General features: G+C 37.9%; 1 protein-coding gene across 1 annotated transcript in view; it reads left to right on the top strand.

The window, feature by feature from the left end:
- The window catches only part of LOC134670647 (heparan-alpha-glucosaminide N-acetyltransferase-like), a 66,094-nt gene that overhangs the window by 41,915 nt on the left and 10,792 nt on the right, over window positions 1–13,387 (top strand). The window contains exons 2-8 of the mRNA XM_063528457.1: window positions 956–1,098; window positions 6,665–6,774; window positions 8,249–8,408; window positions 9,472–9,673; window positions 10,363–10,527; window positions 11,208–11,317; window positions 11,478–11,641. Of these exons, the coding sequence (XP_063384527.1) occupies window positions 956–1,098; window positions 6,665–6,774; window positions 8,249–8,408; window positions 9,472–9,673; window positions 10,363–10,527; window positions 11,208–11,317; window positions 11,478–11,641 (1,054 nt within the window). The remainder of the gene's footprint in view (window positions 1–955; window positions 1,099–6,664; window positions 6,775–8,248; window positions 8,409–9,471; window positions 9,674–10,362; window positions 10,528–11,207; window positions 11,318–11,477; window positions 11,642–13,387) is intronic.

The following is a 13,387-nucleotide window of genomic DNA, read 5'->3' as shown; positions in this document are numbered from 1 at the left end:
ATTGAATGTAGGCAAATTTATGACTCATTCTTATTATGGCTGGGATAGAGATAGGTTCTAATACTTATTATAAATTAATGATTACAACTTAGGCATAATACATAGTCTACCTAGATCTTAGGCTACCTACGGTGATCAAGATCTTTATTGTTAGCTGTTACAACTTAAGTATCGGATTTAAAACTTAGGATCATCTATGAGATAAATATGGTCGGTTGTGGTCCGCGGGTCGGCTGTCGCCCACACCATGGACTTGAGTGGATTTTCTAAGGAGTAGTCACTTTTTTGGCTGAACACACGACACAACTCTTACTTGGTTTCTTTCTTGGTTTGGAAGATACAATTAATTTTTGACAAAAATATACAAATTGGGACGGTGAAATATAAGGCTCAAAGAAAAAGTGTTTAAAATTTGAATGCTTTAGAAAAAAAAATATTAATAAGATTTTCGAAATACCTACAAAAACCCGGTTTTATAGATACCGTGTTTTGCCATGGGACGGAAGATTGAGCGCTCATTCTGATTGAGTGACGGCCTTAATCCGACAGTACCGGCGGATTGGCCCCGTCAGTTCGCTTATTGCCAATTCTTTAAACGAAGTATGTTTGAGAATGCTTTGTTCTTACTTCTTTTAGTAATTTGATTAGTTAGCCGATATTGGTTTTTATTGACTTTGGAATTGGGATTTTTTTATTTCGTGTTACAATTCGGGGTTGTGGTCCCATAGTAAAAGTTGCTCAGTATGACCTAGATATTTACATCGTAAATATATTTGCAGGTCATTCAGCCTGTATTATAAAACTATTTAAAACGGGGTTGTTTAACATGTACACTGGCGTTCAAAAGTGTATGGACATATTTCAACCGTCATTACGCGTCATTAGGCATTACGTACGACATGTTAATATAATTAATTGGCTGGTATTAGTACCTAATTAAGTGTTTTTTTTTCAGTGCCCATACAAACGTCAGAAGAGTGAATACGATGAATTTCAATCGGATAAAACAGCCGTTTATAAAGTATATACAGGAGAACAGACCAAATGGAGGATTCTTAACAATAACCTTAACGATTTCATCCAGCCAGACTATGTTAGGTAAGAATTTAACCCTCATTTTATTTTTATAGACGGTCAAGCAAATCTTGTCAGTAGAAAAAGGCTCGAAATTCAAATTTTCTATGAGACGATATCCTTTCGCGCCTACATTTTTCAAATTTGCCGCCGTTTTCTACTGACAAGATCTGCTTGACCAAGTATATTTTTTTTATATTTTAAACTGATCGGCTATTGGCTCTAGTCACACCTGATGGAAAGTGAAGACAGAGCCTAAGATGGAGCTCACCGGTTCAGTAATAACCTATTCGCTCTAGCTTTAAAGAGACCGAGGTCATATTTCTCAGGGAATACAGATGACGAGTGCGCATTCCATTCCTTAGCCGTTCTTACCAAAAAAGACGAGGTTAATGGTTTTGTGACGACAAATGCTACAATCTATCAGCCACCCGCTGGGTCCCACGGACTGTAAGGCGTCACGGCAGACGTCGTCGGAGATGGCGGGACGAGCTTGACTATGACAGAGACTGGTGGGCAGGCCTCGGAACCGGTATTTTTTAAAACCCTCGAAACTGCCCAATATCTTGAATTATTTTATGCTCTTTGCGTAGAACTGAATCAAGTATTTAGGTAACGAGTTTGTATTATTAGATTGGCCCATTAAAAATTAAATAATAAATCAAAGAACGAAAAAGAACGAAATAATACCGGTATTTTTGTATGGAGCAAATACCGGTTTCCGACCCCTGCTGGTGGGAGACTTCAGGGGATAGGGATACGTGGAGAAATAAGAGGGAGGCCTTTGCCCAGCAGTGGGACAATATAGGCTCATAATAAATAATTTAAATAAAATGGAATATCAACCACAAATGATGTCAATCAAGCGTTTATAATCTAGGTTTCAACCGATTCCGGCAAAGCAAAAGGAGGAGTAAATTTGTAATTCTTGACACCATTTTTAAAAATTGGAGTGACTTTACTAGACCATGTTTCCAATCTCGGAGTATACAACCAAAGCTAAAGGATTCATAACTTCTGCCAGTTTCGGGTGTATACGTTGTTTGGAAATACAATGAAAATATTTTTAGCACCCCTGAGATTCTTAGCACCCTGGCCCCCAGAGCTTCTTGGCTAGGGGTGAAAATATTAAAATAATTCGGTCGCAATATAAAGCAACACACATACAAGTTACGAGATACGTGCTTTTCATAGTGAAGAAAAATCTCGAAATGACATGGTTATGTTTAGGTATCTAGATAATTCTAAGCATTGCTGTTCGGTAAATTTTCCTAATTAAGTGTTACTTGAAGATTCTTCATAATTAATGATTACACGGATAAATAGTGTCTGGTTTCCTATCCGTTATTTCAATATTAAATTTCTGATAGACCTTTTCCTGTTTGACTATACAGCGTGTTTTTTTTTCGTTAATTTCAAGGGTGCATACCTGAGTTTAAATCAAGTAACTTTCTCAAAGACACCGATATTCTAATTAACTCCATTTCGGAGATAATCTATAATTTATTTTTTTCCTATAAGGCCTCTACAAGCATGTACACTTGCCTTAGGGCCGGTTTACATATTGATTAGTGTTTAGAATGAGTTCATACATTTGCTACTAAACTTAAGGCGATATGATTCGACTCATTAACGAATCTGAGGGGGTGAGGTGCGCGGCACCGTGAGGCCCCGCCCGCGCGTCCCGCGACCCGCTCGCCGAGCTTGTGAGCGCGAGCCGCGCACGGTAAACATAGCAGACGGGTCACAGTATAATGATCTTATGATGGCAGTATTTTAACTAGACCGGGAAATGGTCACGTTTTAGAGTTTTTATTGTATATGTACGTATGTATTTTTTGCATTACGTATTTCTGATCATTTCATGTAGAATTATTATTTTTATAATAATTGATTGGTGGAGGACCTCTACACCAATCTGACACCTGATGCGATCGACTGGCTGCGTAGCCTGGATGTCGACTTATAATTAGCTATGCTAGTAGCATAATTATATTGCCTACAATATTAATACGCCATACGCTTAAATAAATAAATTTTTATATAGACATGTGTACTTATTATTGATCAGTAAGAACGTTTTAATTTCATGACAGCGTGTTCGAGTTAAAGTACCTAAAGGAAAGTAACAATTTTAAAGGAGACGGTCAATTAAGGGTTCTATAAAGGTTATTAACCTTAATCAGTAATTTTACTTTACAGATTCCTTTAACTCAATAACGCTGCCGTGAAATTAAAACGTTGTTACTGATCAGTAGTACTTATTTATAAGCTCTAAAAACAAAAAAGAACAGTTTCAAAGTAAATTTCTGATAACTTTTTGTCAGTGCAAGCCTTATGGTTTCGTCTTGGCAACATTTTACATGAAAATGTTTTTGGTGGGTCTCATTATCACAATTTCCAATACTTTTGTTGCCTAACTTAATAAATTATTGTTTACAATACCTATCGACTTTATACCTACTTTAATGATCACACAATTTTAACGAAACAATGTTTTCAAGAAAATAAAACTCGCGCACCGATGGTACCTACATTTTATTAAGTACATTATATAATTTTTTTTAATTAAGTTGTAACTGACTCATCATCATCATCTCAGCCATAAGACGTCCACTGCTGAACATAGGCCTCCCCCTTGGATCTCCATTCGTACCGGTTGGAAGCGACCCGCATCCAGCGTCTTCCGGCGGCCTTAACAAGGTCGTCTGTCCATCTTGTGGGTGGACGTCCTACGCTGCGCTTGCTAGTCCGTGGTCTCCACTCGAGCACTTTTCGACCCCATCGGCCACCTTCTCTGCGCGCAATGTGGCCTGCCCATATATATATATATATATAACATTTTCAAGAAGTCTGGTCGCTTGTGGTGAAAAAAAAAATGTATGGAGAACAGACTGGCCAACTTTCTTAAAAATAGTTTATCTAATACTGATTCTAAAATGGTATCACACATGCTATTTACATTTCTAAAGCCTGACAACAGTTGATTTAACCCTGAGATAGTGTCGCTGCAAACAGCTTACGTATGGCAATAATGTGCGTACGTCATGTATAGTTGGGGTAGTGGGCATTGGCTTCATGTTGATACTCGTATAATGTCAGAAACATTGCTTACAGAGAATTCGGTTCTTTCAATTTGCCTATTCGTCAAAATCTGATTCTAAATATTCAATATTTATATATGCTTCGTGTTCTGACTCTGTCGAAGTCTGATTTTCATCAGATGTTGTGTCGCTTTCAGGACCACTAACCTCGATTATAAAACGTGTGTATATTAGGAAGTGTGTAGATTCGATTTTGTAGCAAAAGCTTTTTGTTTATTTTGGGATTTATTGCATTTCTGTACTTCGTGAAATAAGGTTTAAATAAATAGCTGATAAGTTTTTACTATTTTATTTTTATTCAACAAAATAAAAGTGCATAAAATAATAAGAATAAATTTAAATATAAAAGAGCATATTCGACCGTGTTTAGTCGGTTTCCAAGGTTTCCATATTGCGTCATAGTCTAATTTTTTCCTTCCATCTCGCAGACAGCAGATCAGTCAGAAAACTGAAACGAACATTACACATAATAAAAATAAGAAAAAAACTAAATACCTAAATAATTAACTTAATTATAATTTTCTGCAATTATACAATGAAATTCAATTGAGCGTATTTATTTTAGAATGTAGACGTCATGTCCCATATGGAGGAAAAAATTATCACTACACTGGCAACATTTAGAAGAAATGGCAGCTGACGAAAATTTGGATTTTTGTATTTACGATTATGTAAAAATATCACCTTAAACTCGGTACTTACGCGTGAAATGTAATATCGGGCAGCTTGTTTTTATTATAATTATGATGTGTTGTGACACCCATTCACTGTACAAACAACCATCTTTCCTGTAGTTTTTCATTTTTAAACGGGCGGTGTACACACACCGATTTGACTTTGAGTACTGCGACGGCCGTTCGAATACGACGATACGAGTGTGACGTGACGTCGCACTTGAAATGGCTTCACTGGGGGTGTACGGACTAGGAATCTATGCCTTATAAATCTATGACGCAGAGAAACTCCGAGCATAGCCCTAATAATAACCATAGCCCTCTCTAATGAATATATAATAACGAATCTAATGAGGTATCACACGTATTTTAGGAGTAATATCTCTATTTTTCACCGTTTTCAGTTTCTCGAACAAGACTAATACAACCAAGCGCAAGATGAACTGCCTGTAGGCACCTTGATGAACTCTCAATTATATTTAATTCATGTCGACCGTGGTCAAATATTAAAATTAGTGATATGTATTTAGTTCTTAAATAATTGTATTGCGATATGCCTATTATGGTAATTTTTTCAATTATTTCAATTTGACATTTTATATTTATATAAATTTATGATTATGATGATGAATTTGCACGCTTGACGGGCGTGGCGCGTTGCATACGATCCAAAGCCGGGCGCCATCGGCACCCTCATACTAAAAGCGTAACACTATACATATATTGTAACATCCCCATACTGTGTCAATCCAAATAAATAATTTCTGATTTTCAAAGGAGTCAAAGAGCACGAAGGAATATAATCATTTTGCAGATCGGACGTAGGTATATCAGTAAAGGTGAAATACTGTAAATATATCATACTTACATACTCACAATTATATTATCTAGGAATATAATATTATTTACCTACATTGAAATTGGTTGCTGACCTAGTGAAATATTTTAACTGTTGATGTAGTAAAGCTAGGCGCTTTCAAGCACCTCGTAAAGTATTAGATGCTTCTGTTATCAGAAAGTGTGTTTTTATAGCACTTAGTGACTTTTTCTTACGTTTCATTTGCTTTGTTTCCCATTGTTTGTAAATGGTAAAATCACGTGACCGCGCGGAACACACTGACGCAGGTCCGTCCTCTACAAGCGCTGCCGCGCGACTGAAGAGGGCGTAAGTGCGTTCGCGAGTGATGGCGCTTGCGGATTTAGTAGGTATTGAAACATAGAACTTATTTTAATGATGTTACCGAGACAAAGTGATCCAAAACGTCTAGATTATCTTATTACCTATACATTTGTGTAAAAAACAAGTCAAAAAAGTTTGTATTGTAGATATAGTTTGGATTTATTGTTAAAAAAAGGCGTAACTTTGGAATTTTTTTCTATCGAGCAAAGTTTATTTAATCATGTTTTTGAGATCCAAAACGTATCTGCCAGATCCTTAAGTATAAGATATATTTTTTTCACAATTTTAAAACATTGTTTCTTATATTTCTAATGGATTCAAAAAACTGGTTCGCTTAGCTCCTACGGAAAAAGCACGCCTTAAGTACAATCTCGTTAGATCGATGTTCGAAATGATATTGATATGTCACAGATTTAAATTGTTTGATTGAGTTAAATGTACCTAATGTCCGTGTTACAACAACGCTATATGCTACATTTAATTACTTTTAAAACTAAAATTTTATTTAAAAAAAAAGGCAAAAAAAGTTTTTTTTTTAATTAACAATGCCATTTAGTTCTCTTTAACAGTAACCATACCCCGAAGTTAACGGAATTTAATAAAAACACGGTGTATTATGGTTTATTTTGCAGAGGCCTGATGTGTAACCTGAAACCTACCCTGGCAGAGTATGGTGTCTACAGATTGGACATCGGGAGATGTGTAATGGAAACAGAAGTTCCTCCGGTCAACATTTACTTGCGTTAGTATTTTAGCACTGATAGGGTTAAAATGTATGTAGAAGGTACGCTGCGGATGCTTTGGCGGCTTGGATGACTCTCAATCCGAACGCGCCCCAACCCGAGAAGCCGGACGTACAACGGCTATGGGACGATGTTGGAGTCAAGAGGATTGTCGAGGGTCTGATAGAGAACGCAGTGGGGGCGGATAGGGCGAGGCTGCTGGCGGGGTCCCAATCGGAATCGGGGGCGTGGTTGCACGCGCTTCCATCTCCGCATTTGGGCACCCTCCTGGACAACGATTCGATGCGGGTGGCGGTGGCTCTTCGCCTGGGCTGCGATGTGTGTGTTCCTCACTTATGCATCTGCGGTACTATGGTGGAGAGCAACGGCCACCACGCTTTGAGTTGTGGTCGATGTGCAGGGAGATTCCCACGCCATCACGCTCTTAACGATCTGATCCGGAGGGCGCTTGTTTCCGCGAATGTCCCATGCATGCTTGAGCCCCCAGGCCTTAGCCGGTCGGATGGTAAGAGGCCGGACGGGTTGACGCTGGTGCCTTGGCGGAGAGGAAAGTGCTTGCTTTGGGACGCTACATGCGTCAGCACTTTTGCTGCATCGCACATTGGCCGCACCGTGAGGGCAGCAGGGGCAGCTGCTGAGGTGGCGGCGCTGAGAAAACGGGAGAAGTATGCGGAATTGGACGGCTATTTGTTTGTGCCTCTGGCAGTCGAAACGGCTGGCTGTTGGTGCTCAGAGGCTAGAGAGTTTTTTAAGGAGGTTGGGAACCGATTACGAGATAGAGGCCTGGATCCCCGCTCCGGGTCATTCCTGGTGCAGAGGTTGTCCATCGCGATTCAGCGCGGTAATGCGGCAAGCGTTTTGGGCACCTTTGCGCCAGGGATGACGCGGGGTGGAATATGTGACTGACGGTTGACTGCTTTGTTTTCGACTTGTGTTTTTTAATTTATTAATTTGATGATTGAATATGTTTAGGTATAAGTTTTAATTTCTATTAGGTTTAGTTGTATTCATGGTTTATGTAATTGTATGATTTGAATAAAACGATGAATTGTTTCTGTAGAAGGCTACATAATCTAAATATCTAATTGACAACTAGGATGAAAGAGATTCTATACCAAATTATACGTCATAATTTTCATTGTAGTTTGACGTTTCAAATAACTCTTGCACTGCGTAGGCTATCAAAATCGCTGCAGACTTTTCTTGGTCTGACACTAAACCACTTTTATGTTTGTTCTTTCCAAAATCCCGGACTAACATTTATATAATACTTATATAAGTAATTAAATACAAAGAAAACAACCATGACTCACGAACATCATCGTCATCACACTAATAAATGCCCGTACCGGGATTTGAACCCAGGACCATCGGCTTCACAGGCAGGATTACTACCCACTAGGCCAGACCGGTCGTCAAACCCTACCTAACCTCAACATAAAACCAACAATGATAAAAAATATGTTCTTTCAGCTCTTCTGCTCTTCAGCCTAATCCTACTAAGCACCATCACAGCCATCGGGCTCGTAAAATTATTCCTAAAACGATACAAAGAAAGACATAACGTAGCATTAAACTTGGCTGTAGGACGAGATAACTCAGATATAATGCCCAGCCTACACTTCTTCAGGGGGTAAGTGCGTAGTAAAAAGGTATAGTACTGGACTGGAGCCACGGGTGTTTCAAATTATCAATGTCCTAATCGTTTTGGTTAAATATCTGAAGCATACGACAGGAAGAACCCAAAGAAAATCATGTTATAGTTAGGAAAATATTTATCCTATATTTGTTGTTCTAATATAACTATCGATCAATTTATTTTAATACTAGACTGGAAAATTTACTTCTCCTCAGCATTTTCTACTACCTAATGTTTCTGGTATTTAAAAGAGGCATTCGTAAAGCGCCGCTTTGATGGAATATGTACTTCTACTAACCTAGATGCTTTTCAATATGCTCTATTAGTAGAATAAAAGACTGAGATCCATAGTAGACTGGTTTATTTCCAAATATGCAATGCCAACATACTTACATGTAGCATGCACATTGACGCCTTCTAAAAGATTGAAACCAATCCAAACGGTCAGTAATTTGTTAATTGAGGCCACCCGTGACTCCAGTAGGACACTTTCGTATTTATTACTTTTTCCGTAGCAGGAGACCTGTTTAGAAATTTTATTAGACCTTTAACTCTGTGTCAAGGGTCGTCGAGGAGGCGTTAAAATAATGAGGACTTGGATGCTTAGCTAATTAACGCCTGAAGTAGAAAGGAGGTTAACTACACCTGTTTGTTTTCATTATTTCATTATATCGTGTTTCAAAGTCAAAAATGTACTGAAAGCTTCGGTTAGGTAAATATGTCGGCGGCCGATCGTAAGATCAGTCATATCGTGAAATTTCTAGGCAAACCGTGAAACGTGAAAATCTTTGACTCGTTCCCTGAGTCGACGGAGCCCAGCTACGTGGAGCTCTTATTACTGGGCAGTTTGCCCTTCGGGCATCTGAAGCAACCTAACGAACCTATCCTACCTATATATTGGTTTAATGTGACCATGGTCAAAACATTACACAGGAACATTACGATCTGCCTAATCTTACGATCGGCCGGCGACATATACATTTCTGCTAGGTGTATAATAATAAGATCTAAGACCTAATTTCCCTCGGCTGAATAATCCAATTGTAGGGTTTTTCAGATTGCTACTAATACTAATAATATTCGTAACGACCGGTGGAGGAGGATACCCAATATTCAGCAAAGACTATGGCGGACTGACGGCGGCAAACTGTCTTTTATTCGCATATACATTCTCTATTGGCCTAAAAGTACCAATAATGATTGAAGAGGATTGTAAAAAAGGAATGTCTAAGTATTCTACGCTTGCTATAGTTGTCTTGGTAGGTAATTTACTGTCATTTAATTTTGTTGTATATTATTAATTCGACATAATTCTTCTTCGACCTAGCGTTTTCCCGGCCTAGCGCCAGGGACAATATAATTAGACATAATTATTCAATTAAATTTGTTGATGTCCGTACCCACTCATCTAAACTTAGAGTTAATTTGGCAAAAGCCTTCCTCGGTGGCTATTCATGTCACTACGTATTAAATTCAGCGCCATCTGTTAGTTTACCAGGGTACTCAATAGGTAGCACATATTTGAAAAAAGTTTGCCCCTCCTTCATAAGTAGCGCCATAAGATTCAGGGGCAAACTTAAATCAAGCGACGGTTGTGGCTACCCCCCCTTTTAGGGGTTGAATTTTTATAGCCTATAACCTGGCCGGAGATTTTCTCGGCAGATTAGTAAAGTTTGCATCAAAATCCGTTCAGCCGTTTTCACGTGATGCGCGTTCAAGTAAACAGAACAGATAAACAGACAAACAGACAAAAATTCTAAAAACTGTTGGGACGTGTTCTGTTATCGATTCTAAGTATCCCCAGCCAACTTTTTTTCAAATATCTTCCATGTACAGACTTTCGACCCTCTACAGCTTTATTATATGTATAGATAGATAGATTGTATATTTTGACATGTGGTTTTGACATTAAAAATATTGAAATTACTAAAATTATTATTTTTCACAGAGATCGTTCGTGCTACTTTTCATCGGGGTCGCTATAAGCGCGGCTGCACCTCGCTCACATTTTCTGGCGGTGCCATTATGGGCGCCTTTACCCTGCATAGCTATATCTTACCTTGCTGTTGCCACAGTTTACCTGATTACTGTGAATAAGCAGGGCAAGTCCAAGGTTAGTGAAAATAGCGGAATTTTGAAAAAAAAACGTACCGTTTACTTTTTTCGAAAAACCGTCAACTTTTGGGTTATTTAGACTCAGAATCAAGAGATTGAATGAGACAAAGAAAAAAAGTGTCCCCAGTTTTTCATACAAATTTTTGGTGTCAGTATTGTGACGGATCATACAAAATATGCGAAAAATATGTGAAAATGCGTCACAAACCTGACATTTTTTTTCCTTTTAGAATCGATAGTACTCGTGATTCTGAGTAGAAATAACCAAAAAGGTGATGGATTTACGAAAAAAAGTAAATGATACACTTTTAAGTGAAAATGCCTTTGTCGCGGATCGACCGTGTAGTGACAGTAGCTTAATCAATTCTTAAGGGCCGCCACACATTTAGCGTCTTTCGAGCGTCGGCGTCTACAACTCTATGGCCGCTGCTCGACGCAACGTCGACGCAACTGCGCAGTGACGTCATTTTCCATAGCGCTGACCAGACGCCGACGCTCGAAAGACGTTAAATGTGGGGGGGCCCTAAGGTTTAGGTTTTAAGTTTGTGAGTGGAATCCTCTTTGAGGCACCAAGTTCAACACCGTGTCATATAGGTATTTAAAACCTGTTAATTTTAAGATTGTTGTTTCAAATACATTATTTTCATTTCATTTAATTAATTTCAAACATGGTTTCAGAATACCATTCGAACTGCCGGGACACTCTGCTGGAGCTGGTTTCTAGGGGCATTTCTTTTCGTCGTAATGATAGTTTCAATCCACATTTTCTACTACACCGAGTGTAAACAGTAAGTTATCAAATTATTTATGCTACTTTATTGAACTTATTGTAAAACTAAAATGAAACTAATGTAAATTTTACTGTAAATGTCGTACTGACTTGTAAAAGAGCCCTTGAGGCCTACCAGCAGAATAATAAAAAAAAATTAAGCGCACATTATATTGTAGATATACCGTATTCGACCCACGAAGAGACTCCTGGACGGCTCAGGGCAACAACTGCCAAGAGGGCGACGTGTTTAGCGAAGTGTTCAACAAGAATATGCTCAACGTGAACAGGGATGAGCCTTTTTACGTTGACTATTACAACGCCTTCACTGAAGGACTACTTGGTAAGTGATTTGTTTATAATAAATAAATAAATATTGTAGGACAAACTGAAATAGATGTCATATATTTGTGATGAATCAAAGTCCTTCGTACAATCAATTACTTTTATTTTACTCCAACTTCTTACTTCAACACTCTTTGACAATATTTAGTTTAACAAGCCGTAACCTTCGTGCTACATGTTACTGGTTCAAGCGCCAAGCGAGAATGATCCCTCCATCCCATGGTAAGTTACATTTTATACTTTTCCCTCATTAGAATTGGCGGGTAGGAGAGAAGGGTCATTTTCGCGACTACCCACAGATTAATTAACAAATATTCGGGTAAACACAAATCACATTTTTAATCACTACCCACTGAATGCCATAAGTTTAACATAACCCACGCAAATAATTATAATTTATTCTTGAAATCTTATGAAATATCACACTCGGCCATCCGACTGCGTGCTACCTCCGGTGCACGATCAACAATAATATCACACTCGGCCGTGTTGCCTATTGCCTTTTCAATCCTATTTTAGTTAAAAGTAGTCTGTTTATACAATACCAATACTCTTCATTGTACACCAGAATACAATAAAATAATACAAAGAATTACAGCAACTTTAGTAGAGGTAAACTTCAAATTATTTAATTTACTCATGGTAGCAGGTATTGCAGAAAGTAAACGGTATTTATTCTTCAGACTAGTATTATTGTTACATAAAAAGGGATATTTAAATACCTACTTATACTACTAATCATGTAAAGGTTCACGAAATACATCGTCCACACTGTCAAACCCTTTACTTTTACTAAAATTTACATCCCCATACGATAAGATATTTTACCTAATTACACGCAGGGTTATAGACACATTATTATCGGCACGTGCTTATAGAATATAAGCCCAAATTTCATTGCATTGATTTTAGTACTGTAACATACTTATTTTCAATTAAGTTCTACTTATAACAAACATGAGCAATAAAATTTTGCCTGATATAAGAAGAAAGAAACAACTTCCACAGCATGAGCGATAATAATTGACATTAATAATCGAATTTTTAGACCTTCCATAGTAAATGTAGGAACTGTTTATGGAAATAATATTTTGGGGAAGCTACGTGATTACATTAATGGCTTAATCAGGTTTGTAATTAACAGATGCAAAGTCCCTCTTGAGCGTCGCCTTCTTCGTACTGGTCATCTGAGAGAGGCCCCCGTCGTCAGCGCCTACTGTGGTGACGACATCTGTCTTCAGGCCCCTCACGCTCGGCTGTCGCAGTCCACAGCGTCCTCTGTGGTAGATTCACCGTCGCTGACTTTCAGCGTCTGCCGCTCGCGACTCTGCATCCGTCGTGCTCGTGACGACAGTCTAGGTGATCTCGGGGTGTCAATATCGGAATCCATTTTACCCTGTAATTAAATTTCAGTGCGCTGCATGATTGGTTGTTAAACTTTGTTATCACCCTACGCCAGCGAGTTGTTAAACTCTTTAAACTCAAAATAAACTGTTTAACTCAAAATAAAACTAAACTGTTTAACTCAAAATAAAACTCTTTAAACTGTTTACCTCAAAATAAAACTCTTTAAACTGTTTAACTTAAAAAAAAACTCTTTAAACTGTTTAACTTAAAAAAAAACTCTTTAAACTGTTTAACTCAAAATAAAACTCTTTAAATTGTTTAACTCAAAATAAAACTCTTTAAACTGTTTAACTCAAAATAAAACTCTTTAAACTGTTTAACTCAAAATAAAACTCTT

Source organism: Cydia fagiglandana, chromosome 14, assembly GCF_963556715.1.
Source record: "Cydia fagiglandana chromosome 14, ilCydFagi1.1, whole genome shotgun sequence".
In the NCBI taxonomy this organism is placed as follows: domain Eukaryota; kingdom Metazoa; phylum Arthropoda; class Insecta; order Lepidoptera; family Tortricidae; genus Cydia; species Cydia fagiglandana.
Note: the sequence above shows the minus strand (reverse complement) of the source record. Positions and strands in the feature narration are given on the sequence as shown.